The following is a 15,236-nucleotide window of genomic DNA, read 5'->3' on the forward strand; positions in this document are numbered from 1 at the left end:
TGTGCCACCGTGCCCAGTAACCCTCAACACTAAGTTAGTCTCAGTGAGAGGCTCATTATGATAGGGACTCTTTACACAAAGGACCAGACTACGAGAGGAGGCACAAAAAAATTCCTTCAGTAGAAGAAGAGAAGCACGTAGCTTGAAAAAGTCCCATTGAAATCTAATATATAAAATCTTTTCTCTCCTTAAGAATCACACATTTGGGGCTGGGGTTGTAGCTCAGTGGCGGAGCGCTTGCCTAGTACATGTGAGGCACTAGGTTCGAGCCTCAGCACCACATAAAAACAAACAGGGTTGGGGCTGGAGAATTGCAACTTAGAGGCCAGCCCCTGCAACTATTGAGACTCTTATCTCAAAATTTATAAAAGGGCTGGGGATGTAGCTCAGTGATACAGTGCCCCTTGGTTCAAACCCCAGTACCATAAAAAAGAGAGAGAGAAAAAAAGAGAGTGTTACAAATTTAGGAATTTTGTGAAGAATTGGGGGTAGAGGGTTCCAATAAATGTTGTAAGTAGTTAACAAATTCATAAAGAAGAACATAATTCTCTCTGAATTTTAGTTCTTTTTTTTTTTTACTGGGAATTGAACTCAGGGCCACTTGACCACTGAGACACATCTCCAGCCCTTTTTTGTATTTCATTTAGAGACAGGGTCACACTGAGTTGTGTCACAGTGAGTTGTGTCACACTGAGTTGAGGCTGCACCTCACGATCCTCCTAACTCAGCCTCCCGAGCTACTGGGATTACAGGCGTGCGCTACCACACCCAGCTTCGTTCTTATTTTCTCACAAATTTGTGTTAAAAGAGAATGATCCATGGCTCATAAATGAAAAATCCGGTATCTTACCCAGTCGTTTCTTTGGGTCCTCTTCTGGAAAAAGACTGTTAACACTTGCTGTTCTTACTGGTTCTTCCTCTACTAGGACTGGACTAGATGATCTGGCACTCCCTATGGGGGTGGTATGGCCATTCTTTAATACAGCATGACTTAACTTTCCTGGATCCTCACCACCTGCAAGGAGGAAAGAGCCAAGTGGCAAAAGTGGCATGGTCAGACTGTGAGAACAGCTGGTGGTTTCTACCTTCTCTTATCTTCTTGTGTCCCTCTTCCTGTTTTAGCATATTATGTAGACCTAGATTACCTGTATCCTTCTAGTAATACTGGAAGTGATTTCTTTATAATAAATATCTTTTTGCCTATTATATGTGAAGTACCTTTCTATATGAATAAATGTAAGTGATTACAGTGCTGTCAAGAGCTATATTATGTGAAGGGCTATTGGGGTGGGAATGGGTTTGGGAAAGCTTGACAGAAAACAGTGTCTAACCCGAGACTCTGAAAGAGGAGAAGTCTACCACACTGATGAAAGACAGTCTATCTAGGAGGAAGGAAATGTATAAAGGTTAGAAATTATTGGACATATTTGAAGGACTGGTAAGTGATATTTCTGTATATAAGAAATGGTTATGGGTAGGACTGGATGGCCAACATAAGCAAGGCTACGAAGGATAACAAACTAATACTAGGAGATTAAACTGTCATTTTTCAGGCAGGCCCTATAAGAGGTGGGGGTTTAGAATGAACGTGGAAGAGTCTAAAGCAAATAAGTAATAAGCGAAAATGTGCTTCTAAAGATAAAGGTAGCTGGATACAGTGACCCATGCCTGTAGTCCTTGGAACTTGGGGGTGCTGAAGCAGGAGGATCACAAATTTGAGGCTAGATTGAGCAACTTAGTAAGACCCTGTCTCAAAATAAAAAATAAAAAGGACTGGGGTTGTAGCTAAATGGCAGAGTGAGCTGAGTTCTAACTCCAGTACTACAAAATAAAAAAGGGAGAGAGCAAGATAACTACTATAGTAAGTTATTGCATATGTAAAAAGAAGAGAAATAAAATACTACCTATATATGATACTATAGTTTTACATTGCTTCATAAGAAAGCTCTGACATTATTAAACTAGCAATGAGTGTTGAAATATGACAGAAAATTAGGGCAGAAACATGGGCATGGAGACAAGCTTGATCAAGAAAAGGAAGTAACAACTACTGTGGCAGTTGGCAAAAAGTTGAAGTATACAGAGACAAGGAATGCTTGCCCAAGGATCCTTCGCCAACCACTCAAGAGTTAAAAGACACTTAAAAGGAAGAGTGAATTTGTTTAAAAACTCCCACTCCACCACAAATACAGCAATCACAAAATGAAGAAAGAAAATTCAAATACCTAGTTAGACCCAATCAAAGATGGAAGTGCAGAGATAGGCATATGCTATTAATTTGAAACTCACCCTGCTCAGGGTCTTCCAACAGTACCCCTCTTTTAACCAGCTCTTCTCTTGGTTTTCGCATAGATATTTTTCGCTCTAAAACTAACATTGAATTGGAAAACGGCACTCAGAAATGTGGCAGTTGGAAAGTCAACATTACTCTTATTCTTAATCTACAGGTAAAAGAATAAAGTGGTTCAAATTTCTACTTTTTAAAAATTATATATTTTTATGTTTTTGTGGTACTTGGAATTTAATTGAGATGTACTCTAACACTGAGCTATGGCCCCAGGCTTTTTAATTTTTATACTCAGGATCTTGCTAAGTTGCTGAGGCTGGTCTTGAATTTATAAACCCTTTGCCTCGGCTTTCTGAGTAGCTTGGATTACAGGTATATGCTACTGATAATGCACCTGGCTAAATTTCTTCTATTTTTAAGAAAGAAAAGCACAGGGAAACTAACTTCAGTTTTTAAAACTTATTTCTGGGGCTGGGTCCTCTTGGAAAAAGACTGTTAACACTTGCTGTTCTTACTGGGGGTGTGTAACTCAGTGGTAGAGCACTTGCCTAGCACATGCCAGGCCCAGGGTTCAATCCTTAGCAATGCCAAAAACCAAACCAAACCAAATCCAACAATGAAACCACATTAATTTCTTTCACATCCTGTCCTACTGGGAAAGTATCATTTCCAAAAGGAAGTACTCTTACATAATTGTAGCTTAAATGAATTATAATAGTAAGGCATTTATGGATGCACTTTGTGTTGAAGGGAAGTAGGCAAAGTAAAAAAGCAGTAGCACCTTAGAACTCTATTACCACTCAATAGATTCTAATCCCATCAAAATATAAACCTGGAAATAAGAATATAAGGCTTAGTGAGTGGCCATGAGCTGTTTAAATTCTAAAAGATTTAAATCTTGCTTTCAATTAGGGCACTACAGGACCTTGGGAAGAGATAAAAAAAAAAGTTGGGTATTTGTAAAATAGGGAACTCTTTAACTCAGAACATAAATCTTAATATCTCACCTTCTGATGTCTCTTTAAATTTATCACTACTTTTTTTTTTCCTCCATTTCCAGGGCTTGAAGATTTTGCCGAAGCCAGAGAACTTGCTTTTTCTTTTGGTGGGAGGTGTTGTGTCTCCAGCTTCCACACTGTCCATGACCATGCCTGGGTCTGCAGTGGGCTGGCCTGCTTCTTCTGTTACATGAAGAAGAGAGAGAGAAGGAAGAGAATAGCCAATTGATTATTTCAGCATCTCTCTAAAATGTTCCTTCCCTCTCTTCCTGTGGTAACTGGAAAGGATTGGAGCAAAAATAAACAATCATGCAGTCAGACTCCTGACATCACATGGACACCAAACATCAAAATACATATAAGATAAATTACTAAAGGAATCAAACTAAACTGACATCTTTTTAGGGTAAAAATTCAGCAAAATAATCAGAACCAGGTCAAAATCTTTTAAAGGCACACACACACAAAATGTGGATGTCTTCCCAGTATGTATGACACATCATGTCACCGAGCAGGAAACTCCTTGGTTAGTGAGTAATTATTTTGTTAAACACTGTCCTCTCTATGTCCTTTTTAGTGTATAAGGTAACCCATCAAGTGTTAACACCTTACTTGTGTATGTTTAGCAGGCTTTTTTTCTTTACAAAAGACTCAAGGTAGTTTTGGAGAATTGGAAGGTGCTTGAGATGAGAGAAGGGTATACTAGAAAGGGTGTTTTAAAATGGAAGGAAATTTTTCAAAGAGTAGAGTGAGATTCCAGTCTGCCTATCATGGTATCACTTTAGGGACTGTCCTGTTGTTAAGGAGCTAACATGAAACGCTTTATGAAGATATATGTGCAGGATCAAAATGAAAGGCCGTGAGTCCCTCTTAAAATAAAACATGCAAGATTTAGAAATAGTTAGCTTTATGGTAGAAAAAGAAGCAGCCAAGGCAGGGCCATGAACTTTTTTTTTTTTTTAAAGCAGGAAGGCAACAAAAAAAGCAGGAAAACAACACAATACAACTTTGCACTCCACCTACTGTCCCAAGTTTCTCTGGAGAATTCTAGAGGGGGAAAAAAATCATGTGGAATAAGGGTCCTGGAATCAAAGTGGAACTATTTTATAAAAATGCATCAAGAAACACATGATGTATTTCCTATATAGTGAAGGGAAATAACACCTTTTAGGGAAGGTGAGGTGTAACACATATACTATAAAAATTATCTTCTTTTAACAATGAAGATTTTTTTCGTAAGAGGAAATATACAACAGGTAAGTATTAATGCTTTTTTAGAAATAGTTGCCAAATTTGATCTTTTTTCAGTTGATAAATAGAAGTCTAGGGAAAATGATAAAGGTCAGATTTACACAATTATCGGTAACTGCAGTGATGACTGCTCATGCATTAGTGTGCTGTCAGAAGACTTCCAGATTCTGATTACTAAAGTGCAACAGAAGGACATGACACAGGACAGTAACTCTTTTCTTCCTAGATGCATGATTTATTCAAGGTTAACACAGGTCTTAATTGCATTAATTTTTTACACAAAATGCACTAGAATCTGATGGTAACACTGGACCATATTTTAAAAAGGTAGAGTGAGCTGAGTTCCATCCCCAGAAATATTAGGAGAATTTCTGATATTTCCCCTCAGTGGTACCTTGGAACAGACCCCAAGAGTGGAAGTAGGGTGAACACTTGGTATTGCTTTTGAGAGTTGGTATTTTAGTCAAATATTATGGCCCATGCCTGTAATCCCAGTGGCTCGGGAGGCTGAGACAGGAGGATCACGAGTTCAAAGCTAGCCTCAGCAAAAGTAAGGTACTAAGCAATTCAGTGAGACCCTGTCTCTAGAGCTGGGGATGTGGCTAAGTGACCAAATGCCCCTGAGTTCAATCCCCAGTACCCCTCCATCAAAAAAAAAGTTGGTATTTTAATTAAGACAGTATTTTGTCAAATATGAAATGTCAATGAGAACTGAAGACATTTCAAGGCATTCATAATTTTTTTTTAAGTACTGGGATTGAATCAAAGAGTGCTTTACTACTACATTCCTCTCCCTTTTTATTTTTAATTTTGATGAAGTTTCACCAAGTAGCTGAGGATGGCTTTGATCCTCTGGCCTCAGTCACCCAAGTTGCTACAATTACAGGTGTGTACCACTGTGCCCAGAGAACACAGTGGTGCACACCTGTAATCATATTTTTCTCATAAATTTAAAATGAGAAAAAGGGCTGGGGATGTGGCTCAGTGGGGGAGTGCCAGCCTAGCAGGCATAACCCTTGGCTTGATCCCCAGTGCCACAAACAAAAATGCAGAATGAAATCATGAAATCCTTTTAAATCTATTTATGTCTTTCAGCATAAACTGGAAACAAATTTAGTTTGTATTAAAAAGTCCATTGTAGAGTCAGTCAGGCACAGTGGCACATTGCCAGTAATTCCGGTGATTTGGGAGGTTAAGGTACAGGAATTTCAAGTTTGAGCCAGCCTTGACAATTTAGCTAGATCCCATTTTAGTAAACAAAAATTAGCCAGGCATGACGGCACATGCCTCTAATCCCAGCAGCTAGGGAGGCTGAGGCAGGAGGATCATGAGTTCAAATCCAGCCTCAGCAAAAGCTAGGCACTGAGCAACTCAGAGAGACCCTGTCTCTAAGTAAAATATAAAAGTACAAAATAGGGCTAGGTATGTGGCTTAGTGGTTAAGCACCTTTGAGCTCAAAAATCCCCGGTACCAAAAAAAAAAAAAAAAGAGCTGGGAGATGTTGCTCAGTAGTAGAGTACCTGTGTTTCTTTTCTTTCTTTTTTTTGGTGGTGCTGGGGGTTGAACCCAGGGCCTTGTACATGCAAGGCAAGCACTCTACCAACTAAGCTGTATCCTCAGCACTGTGTTCAATTCTTAGTACCACAATAAATAAACAAAAGAAAAAGCAAATGTCCAATGTATCTGAGGATGAGTTTAGTCACATCTATCACTAAGAATAGCTCTCCTTTTTTCCCGCCCCTGGTTACTGAACTCAGGGGTACTCAACCACTGAGCCACATCCACACCTCTATTTTGTATTTTATTTAGAGACAGGGTCTCACTGAGTTGCTTAGAGCCTCGTTTTTGCTGAGGCTGGCTCTGAACTTGAGATCCTCCTGTCTCAGCCTCCTGAGCTGCTGGGATTACAGGCCTGTACCATGTCGCCAGGCAACAATAACTCACCTCTTTATGTAAAAAGGAAGTCATTGAACACATTACTGAATACAAACAAACAAAAAAAAAAAAAAAAAAAAAAAAAAAAAAAAAAAACAGTTTTTTCTTTGCTTTTGTATACAAATGTGCTTAATTTTCATGTTTATAAAACTCTTGTCTCATGCAGTGGGGTTCAACCACACCTAGTCTTTCCACAGTTATTATCCCCAACTCATTCTATTCATATTTTTATATTCTTCCTCCCTCCATACTCTCTCCACAACAAACAGAAAATTGTTTCAGTGACTCCCATATCTATCCAAATATTTGGAATCAGCCCAACTACCTTGTCAACACAGAGAATCTCCAGGAGTTAGGACCTAGGAATCTGTTTTTAAAAATCTCACCAGGGGCTAGGGACATAGTTTAATGGTAGAGCACTTGCCTAGTATACACCAGGTTCTGGGTCTCATCTCCAATATAAGCAGGTAGGGGAATCTTACAGGTGATTTTTATTTTTTATTTTTTAAAAATATTTATTTATTTATTTTTCGGCGGACACAACATCTTTGTTTGTATGTGGTGCTGAGGATCGAACCCCGGCCGCAGGCACACCAGGCGAGCGCGCTACCGCTTGAGCCACATCCCCAGCCCTTACAGGTGATTTTTTATAAAATTTTTTTAGGTATTGGGGATTGAACCTAGGGGTATTCTACCACTGAGCTCCATCCCCAGCCCTTTTATTTTTTTTTTATTCTGAAACAGGGTCTTGATAAATTGCTTAAGGCCTTGCTAAATTACTGAACTTGTGATACTCCTGCCTCAACCTCCCAAGTTACTGGGATTACAGACAGGCTTGTGCCACTGCAACTAGCTCCCGCAGGCTCTCGCATCCCCCGCCCCTCTACATATATATTTTGGAGACAGGTTCTAAAAATTGTTAAAGGCTTTGCTAAGTTGCAGGGGTGGTCTTGAACTTGTGATTCCCTTGCTTCCTGAATCACTGGGATTATAGGAGTGTACCACTGAACCTGGTATCTCCAAGTGATACTTATGGTAAACCAGGTTTGTTAATCCAATCCTAGATTATTATTAGGAAATCTCATACATGTTAAAAGATACAAAAGGAGACATCATGCTTCTTTGTTGAAGAAAAACAAATGTGAAAATTATGACATACTATAGAGTTTCCTACTCAGCAAAGTATTCCTACAGAGGAATTTGTGAGGTCTTTCTGGTGTTTCTAGTCTCAAGACAGTTCAAATGAACAAAAAAATTATTTTTCCAGATTTATATTATGTTCCATGTGTACTAATGAAGAAGTGTACTGTGCAGTTGTTGGGTGTAGTGTTCTAAATATACCAATTAGGTCAAGTGAGTTAATTGTATTAGACAAATCATTACTATTCTTTCTGATTTGCTGTCTTCTTGGTTCTATCAGTTACTGGGATATGAAATTGTTTCTTTTGTGGGGGGCGTATTGAACCTAGGGGCCCTTAACCCTAAGCCACATCCTCAGCCCTTGTTATTTTCTTTCTTACTATGCTAACATTTCTTAATATGAAAGTAGATTTCCCTTCCTTCCTCCCTTCTTTCCTACCATGTGTGTGTGTGTGTGTGTGAGAGAGAGAGAGAGAGTGTGTGTGAGACTGGGAATTGATCCCAGAGCCTCACACATTTTATGTAAGTGCTCTCTACCTCTGAGCTATACTCCCAGCCTTTTTAAATTTTTAAAAAAAATAATTTTATGGTTATTGTTTCATCTTTTCATTTTTAATTCGGTGATGGGAACTGAACCCACGGCCTCATGCATGCTAGGCAGGTGTTTTACCACTGAGCTATGTCCCCAAGCCCCAGTGTAATTTATTTTATTTTTTTTTTGTATTGAGGACTTAAACTCAGGAGCACTTGACCATTGAGCCATATCCCCAGCCCTATTTTGTATTTTATTTAGAGTCTCACTGAGTTGCTTAGTGCCTCACTAAATTGATTAGGCTGGCTTTCAACTCCAGATCCTCCTGTCTCAGCCTCCCGAGTCACTGGGATTATAGGCATGTGCCACTGTGCCCAGCTCCTCTGTTTAATGTTTTATGAGACGGGGTCTCACTAAATTGTCAAGACTGACCTTGAATTTGTGATCCTCCTTTCTCAGCCTCTTAAGTGGCTGGGATACAGACATATGCCACCAGGCCTAGTACTTTCTATACTTTAAAGCTGATATTAGGTGTATACAAATTAAGATTTACTATGTTTTCCTGCTGAACAGAGCCTTTTTTATCAATACAAAATCCGTTCTATTGTTCTAGAAACATTTTGCCTTTCGTTTTTTTTTGTCTACTTTGATAACAGAAGTGTTGAGTCCATTATATGGTCATGCAGTCAGTGGTACAAGGCTTCCCAAACATGTAAATGGTCCTGGATTTGATCCCCAGCACCACAATAAGTAGATAGATAGCTGGTAGTGTGGTACCACCTCTAATACCAGTGACTCAGAAGGCTGGGGTAGGAGGTTAAGTTAGTGGCCAGTATCAGCAATTTAGCAAGGTTCTACTTCAAAATACAAAATAAAAAGAGTTGGGGATGTAACTCACCCCTGGGTTCAATCCCCAGTACTAAAGTAAATAAATAAAATAAAAATCACAGAATTAGAATTTGGCTTGGCCAGGTGTGGTGGTACATACCTGTAATCCCAGCAATTTGGGAGTCAAAGGCAGGAGGACTGCCAGTTCGAAATCAGTTTCAGCAATTTGTTTCAGCAATTTAGCCCTAAGCAACTTAGTGAGTTCTTATCTCAAAGTAGAAAATTAAGGGGCTGGGATCATAGCTCAGTGGTAGAGTGCTTGCCTACCACATGCAAGGCACTGGGTCCATTCTCAGCACCACATATAAATAAAAGAAAATAAAGGTCCACTGACAACTAAAAAAAAGAAAGAAAGAAAATAACAAGGGCTGAGGATGTGGCTTAGGGTTAAGGGCCCCTAGGTTCAATACACCCCCCACAAAAGAAACAATTTCATATTCCAGTGTTTTCTTACTAAAGTCCTTTTTAAAACTAATTTGTATCCAGTTATAACTACTTCAAATTTCATAAGGTATTTTATAAATTCTGAGTTCACTTCCTTTGGGAGGAATTAAATTTGGACTTAAATTATATGTAGCAATGATTTAGATTGTTGTTGTATATTACTTTTACATTAGATAACTGATTCTTTTTGTTATTTATAAATCATATTCTGTATTTAGAATCTTTCTTCACTAATTGCTATGCACAATATTTCTTCAGATCTTGCTTCAAGTTGAGACAGATTCTTCATGCTACTGATAAGGCAAGTGGGAGAGAGATAGTTAGTACTCCAAAGTCAAACTAGTAAACATTTCTTGTGGAGTCTACTTTAGGAGTGGCTCTGGAAACACAACTTTTAGCTTTTCTAGATCAATACTTATAACTGTTTAAAATAAAATGTCACCCACTCTTTGCTTAGATATTTGCTGAAAGAAATAAATCTTAATTCGTAAAGGATGAAAGATATAAGAAAAACTTATAAAAGAAGATGTTGATTATAATTATTACTAGTGAAAAGGGTACATTATCTGCTTATCCTTTCCCAAATCCATTATGATAACACCAGAGGGGAATCACAAGAACTTGATTTCACCAAATGTCTTATATATGAAGGGTGGGATCTTCAAGAATTAAAGTTAGGCCCTAATCAACTAAGCAAGACCCTGTCTCAAAATAAAATATAAAAAGGGCTAGGGATGTGGCTTAGTTGTTAAGCACTCCTGGGTTCAACTCCGGTATCAAAAAAAAAAAAAAAAAGTTGGGGAGGCAGGCAGCTAAAACCAAAAACTATGTTTCTGCGGCATTTAATAATCCTAGTGTAAAAATGAAATAAATATAAATTTATATGTTATATATATATGTATATATATATATACATAATCTAAACTATGATAAAATATGCTAAAAAGAAAACCAGAAGAAACTAAAATCAAAACATTAACAGAAACAACTGGGTACAGTGGCACATGCCCGTGATACTAGCTACGCAGGAGGCTGAGGCAGGAGGATCCCAAATTCAAAGTAGATTGGGCAATTGAGCAAAACTCTATCTCAAAATAACATAATAAAAAAAATTATTTCCCACACAAAATTCTAAAAGTCTGAACTATTAAGGGAGTTAAATCAGCCAAGGGTATCAGATTACTTTGGTGTTTGGAATACTGACATATATAAAAGACAGTAGATTGCTAGTCTACAATCCAAACAATCAATGGCTGATTAGATCTAATTAAGATGTTAATCAGAGAGAAGGGAAATTGCAAGGTAATGGAAGGAGACCCTCAGGGTTATACAGTGGAGGGGGTAGAGAGAGAGGAGGGGAGGGGAGGGGAGAGGTGGGGAGGGGGGAGGGTGGATGATGGGAAAGGCAGCAGAGCACAACAGACACTAGTATGGCAATTTGTAAATCAATGGATGTGTAACTGATGTGAATCTGCAATCTGTGTATGGGGTGAAGGTGGGAGTTCATAACCCACTTGAATCAAAGTGTGGAATATGATATGTCAAGAAATTTGTAATGTTTTGAACAACCCACAATAAAAAATTTAAAAAAAAAAAAAAAGAAAAAAAAAAGATGTTAATCTCTGTAGCATTGTTAGATATATTAAAACTGCTATATTGGCTTAACCTTCTTACTATGAATCTTTGTTTGACAGGAAGAGAATTCAATTGCATCACTTGGAAAATTAAAGAGAGTGGCTAGGATTGTCGTTCATCGGTGAAGCGCTTGCTTAGCAAATTGAAGCATTGGGTTAGATTCTCAGCACCAAAATATAAACAAATAAAATAAAGGTCCATGGACAACTAAACAAAATGTTAAAAAAAAGAAAACTAAAGAAGGAAACTTATACACGAACACATTACACAACAAAAGTCTACTCGGGTACCGTAAAATTACCACTGTATTTTTGCAATGATAAAATTTGTTCTATTCATGTAAATAATGGGCCAAGAATGGTGAACTTCTCTGATTTTATGACCGCTTTCCTCCCATTTCCAATAGGACAAAAGAAATACAGGTTTGGAGTTACACTTACATATCTTACTTGTTTACTCAAACAAGTTATGGGATTTTAAATCGCCTTATGGCGATTCTTTCTACAAGCAACAAAAAAAGGTGTTTTTTTCCTTTTGTCCCAGAAAATAGAGTACACAATGTTAGTTATAGTTTTATGATTGTGTGTTCCAAAGAAAACAACTTTTCTTTTGAGTCCTGTAACTGTAGGCCACTAGGAAAGCATGTTACACAGTCGAGAATCTTGGAGGGAGCAAGGGTTGGGAGAGGAAAATATTTACTCAAATTACACTGGGAGATTCAGTAGTAGTAGTTCCTGAAACCAGGCCCGGATATTTAAACTACTTAGTTTCCTTCTTTCCTTCCTCTCTTCCCCCCTCTTTCCTGCTGTAGCTCTACCACTGAGCTACATCCCCAGCCCTATATTGTATTTTATTTAGAAATAGGGTCTCACTGAGTTGCTTAGGGCCTTGCCACTGCTGAGGCTGGCTTTAAACTTGTGATCCTCCTGCCTCAGCCTCCTGAACCACTAGGATTACAGGCCTGTGCCAGAGTGCTTGGTCCCAGCCCTTTTTCTATATTTTATTTAGAGACAGGATCTTGCTGAGTTGCTTAGGGCCTAGCTAAATCACTGAAGCTGGCTTTGAACTCGAGATCCTTCTGCTTCAGCCTCCCAAGCCACTGGGATTACAGGCATGCACCACCACTCCTGGCTTTATTTTAAGACAGGGTCTCACTGAGTTGTTTAGGGTCTTGCCGTTGCTGAGGCTGGCTTTGAACTTGTGATCCTCCTGCCTCAACATCCTGAATGGCTGGTATTACAGGTGAGAGCACTGTGTCCAGCTGTCCTTTTAATTTTTTAAAAATATATTTTTTTCAATTGTAGTTGGATACAATACCTTTATTTTACTTATTTTTATGTGGTGCTGAGGATCGAACCCAACGCCTTGCGTGTGTTAGGCGAGCATTCTACTGCTGAGCCACAACCACAGCCCCTGTCCTTTTAATTTTTTGAGACATGGTCTACCTAAATTGCCCAGGCTGGAATCAAAATTATAATCTTCCTGCCTTAGCCTCCCAAATCACTACTATTACAGGTATGTGCCACTGTGCTTGGGTACAATCAATTCTTAAGTTTGATTAAGAATCAAATCAGCCAGGTTTGGCCCAGGCAACTGAAGTCCACAGAAAACTTAAGTTTTCACTAGATTTGGTAATAAAGTGACAAATTATTGGATCTGGACAAATTCTACAGCTATTTAGGTACCTTATCAGATTCCATTTTTTAATTACTTTTAATTTTGATCAACATATACTAGGGTATACATATTAAAAGGGTTCAGTGTGATATATTGCTAGGTATTTTTATAGGATGCACTGATCAAATCCCACCTCCCTTTATTTATTCCCTTCAATGTGAAACAGAATGTAATTTTTGTGGTGCTAGGGATGAAATCCAGGGCCTCATATGTGCAAAGCAGGTGATCTACAACTGAAGTAAATCTCCAACTCTCATTTAATAAGATGTTTAGACTTAAAGTATACAAAGTTCTCTCATTTTCTCCATAAAAATATTATCAGTTATTTGTCCAGAATTTTAAAATATATAGTTCTGTTCAACAATATACACACTTTAGTATTAAGAAGTGCCAAATACACTAGGTACAATGGCACATGCCTATAATCACAGCAGCTTGGGGGGCAGAGGCAGGAGGATAGTGAGTTCAAAGCCAGGCTCAGCAAAAGTGAGGTGCTAAGCAACTCAGTGAGATCCTGTCTCTAAATAAAATAAAATACAAAATAGAGCTGGGGATATGGCTCAGTGGTCAAGAGCCCCTGAGTTCAATCCTGGGTACTGTGCCCCCACCCCGCCCTGCAAAAAGAGCCAAATATCTTTATAATCTAAGGATTTTTATCTGTTTAATATACTTTATGCCACCTACCTAGAAATAGATCTTGCTACAAAAAGCATTTTCAGAACTTTGTGAACGGAGAACATTAATTTATGGTACTTAACACTACTGTACTTACTCATTTTTGCTAAAAGGATTATTACTGGATTTACAGAATTGCTTCAAAACACTGCAATGAAATTACAGAACCTAAATCTGTCACTAATGAACAAAGAAGGCTTTATCTAGAGGAGGCCCATAATTCTCCTGGAAATCTTGCATAGCTCTTACCCTTGCAGATTACGAAGAGGGCAAAGCACTCAAGAGAAGACAGGGAAAAGGACTCTCTCTGTATTTGTAAGTACGATTAGTTCTGAGATTCCACCTCTGGAAAAATAAAGCTTGCTACCATGACTGCATCAAGAAGTGATGCTGGGTGGGGGTGCAGCTCAGTGGTGAAGCACTTCCCTGGCATGCTTGAGGCTCTGGGTCAATGCCCAGCACCACAGAAATTTTTTTTAAATGTGATCATGTGATCTGCTTTAATCTAAGCAACTTGATGTGCATACTTTTTTGATAAAAATTACAGGCAGAGGATAGTCTTTACAATAAAGGGCCAAAGTATTAGCTGTTTTCTTATGAGGTGTGGGGTGGAACACCCTTAAAATTGCCAGAGTTTACCTGCAAGTAGAAAAAAGAAACACATGGCCATGATGATAGGATACACAGAAAATCTACTGGGCAGACAGAGGGGCTATAAATTTTGGTTGTTATTCCAAATTCAACAGCAGCACATTTCCTTCCTTTCTCTTCTCTTTCTTTTTCTGTGGTACTGAGGATTGAACCCAGGGGAGACCTACCACTGAACTATACCCCCAGCCTACTTTTAATTAATTTTTAAAAAGTATTTCTTTCTTTTTTTAGTTGTAGTTGGACACAATACCTTTATTTTATTTATTTATATGTGGTGCTGAGGATTGAACCCAGGGCCTCGTACGCGCTCTACCACTAAGCCACAACCCCAGCTCTTAATTTATTAATTAATTAAGGTACCGGGGATTGAACCCAGGGCCACACTGAGCCACATCCCCAGGACCCCCCACCTTTTTTTTTTTTTCATATTTTGAGACAGGGTCTCACTAAGTTGCCCGGGCTGGCCTCAAACTGTGAACCTTCTGCCTCAGGAGCTGCAAGGATTACAGGAGTGTGCTACCTGTAAGAATAATTTTTTTCCTATGAACTCCTAAGTTTAATTGCTCATCTCTTTGAATGAACACCACAGCATAAATTCCTACTTTCTATTCAAATGCTCAATTATTCTATCAGTTGTTTAAAGATTTTAAAGTAAAAACATTCTGAATGGCTACTAATATCTCTTAAATTTGCAGTTAAGTCCTCAGGAAAAGGTTATTTGTTTGAAAATAGATTCTTCTTGATTAACAGCTCTGGGCTTTCATCATAAGCCAAGGAAATTCACTAACTTAAAAAAAGGAGAATGCTTTAATAACTCTTTTAAAACGTACAACTCTTTCAGATTTTTTTTTTCTTTTTAGTCATAGTTGGACACAATACCTTTATTTTATTTATTTATTTTAATGTGGTACTGAGGATCAAACCCAGCACCTCACTTGTCCTAGTCGAGCGCTCTACGGCTGAGCCACAACTCCACCCCAGATTTCTTTATATATTATAAATTTGTCAACTAAAAAGCAAACTTCTTTTTTTGTGTGTGGCACTGGGGATTTAAACCCAAGGCTTCATATTTGCTAGACAAACACCCTATCACCAAGCTTCATCCCCAGCCCACAAGCAAACT

The 15,236-nt window shown here is 38.4% G+C and overlaps 1 protein-coding gene and 1 long non-coding RNA gene across 6 annotated transcripts in view; one reads left to right on the plus strand and one right to left on the minus strand.

The window, feature by feature from the left end:
* LOC124109735 (uncharacterized) overlaps nt 1-3,469 on the plus strand; it is a 34,915-nt gene extending 31,446 nt beyond the window's left edge. For both annotated transcript variants that reach the window (XR_006857084.2, XR_006857085.2), the window contains 2 exons: nt 2,353-2,447; nt 3,348-3,469. This is a non-coding gene — a long non-coding RNA (uncharacterized LOC124109735). The remainder of the gene's footprint in view (nt 1-2,352; nt 2,448-3,347) is intronic.
* The window catches only part of Phactr4 (phosphatase and actin regulator 4), a 102,638-nt gene that overhangs the window by 26,216 nt on the left and 61,186 nt on the right, over nt 1-15,236 (minus strand). For all 4 annotated transcript variants that reach the window (XM_046468424.2, XM_058571007.1, XM_046468421.2 and 1 more), the window contains 3 exons: nt 3,295-3,468; nt 2,290-2,370; nt 851-1,015 (listed from right to left, as the gene is read on the minus strand). In XM_046468424.2, coding sequence (XP_046324380.1) covers nt 851-1,015; nt 2,290-2,370; nt 3,295-3,468 — 420 coding nt within the window. The remainder of the gene's footprint in view (nt 1-850; nt 1,016-2,289; nt 2,371-3,294; nt 3,469-15,236) is intronic.

Source organism: Marmota monax, unplaced genomic scaffold (assembly GCF_021218885.2).
Source record: "Marmota monax isolate L192 unplaced genomic scaffold, Marmota_monax_Labrador192_F-V1.1 WCK01_AAM20220418_F8-fsc00008, whole genome shotgun sequence".
In the NCBI taxonomy this organism is placed as follows: domain Eukaryota; kingdom Metazoa; phylum Chordata; class Mammalia; order Rodentia; family Sciuridae; genus Marmota; species Marmota monax.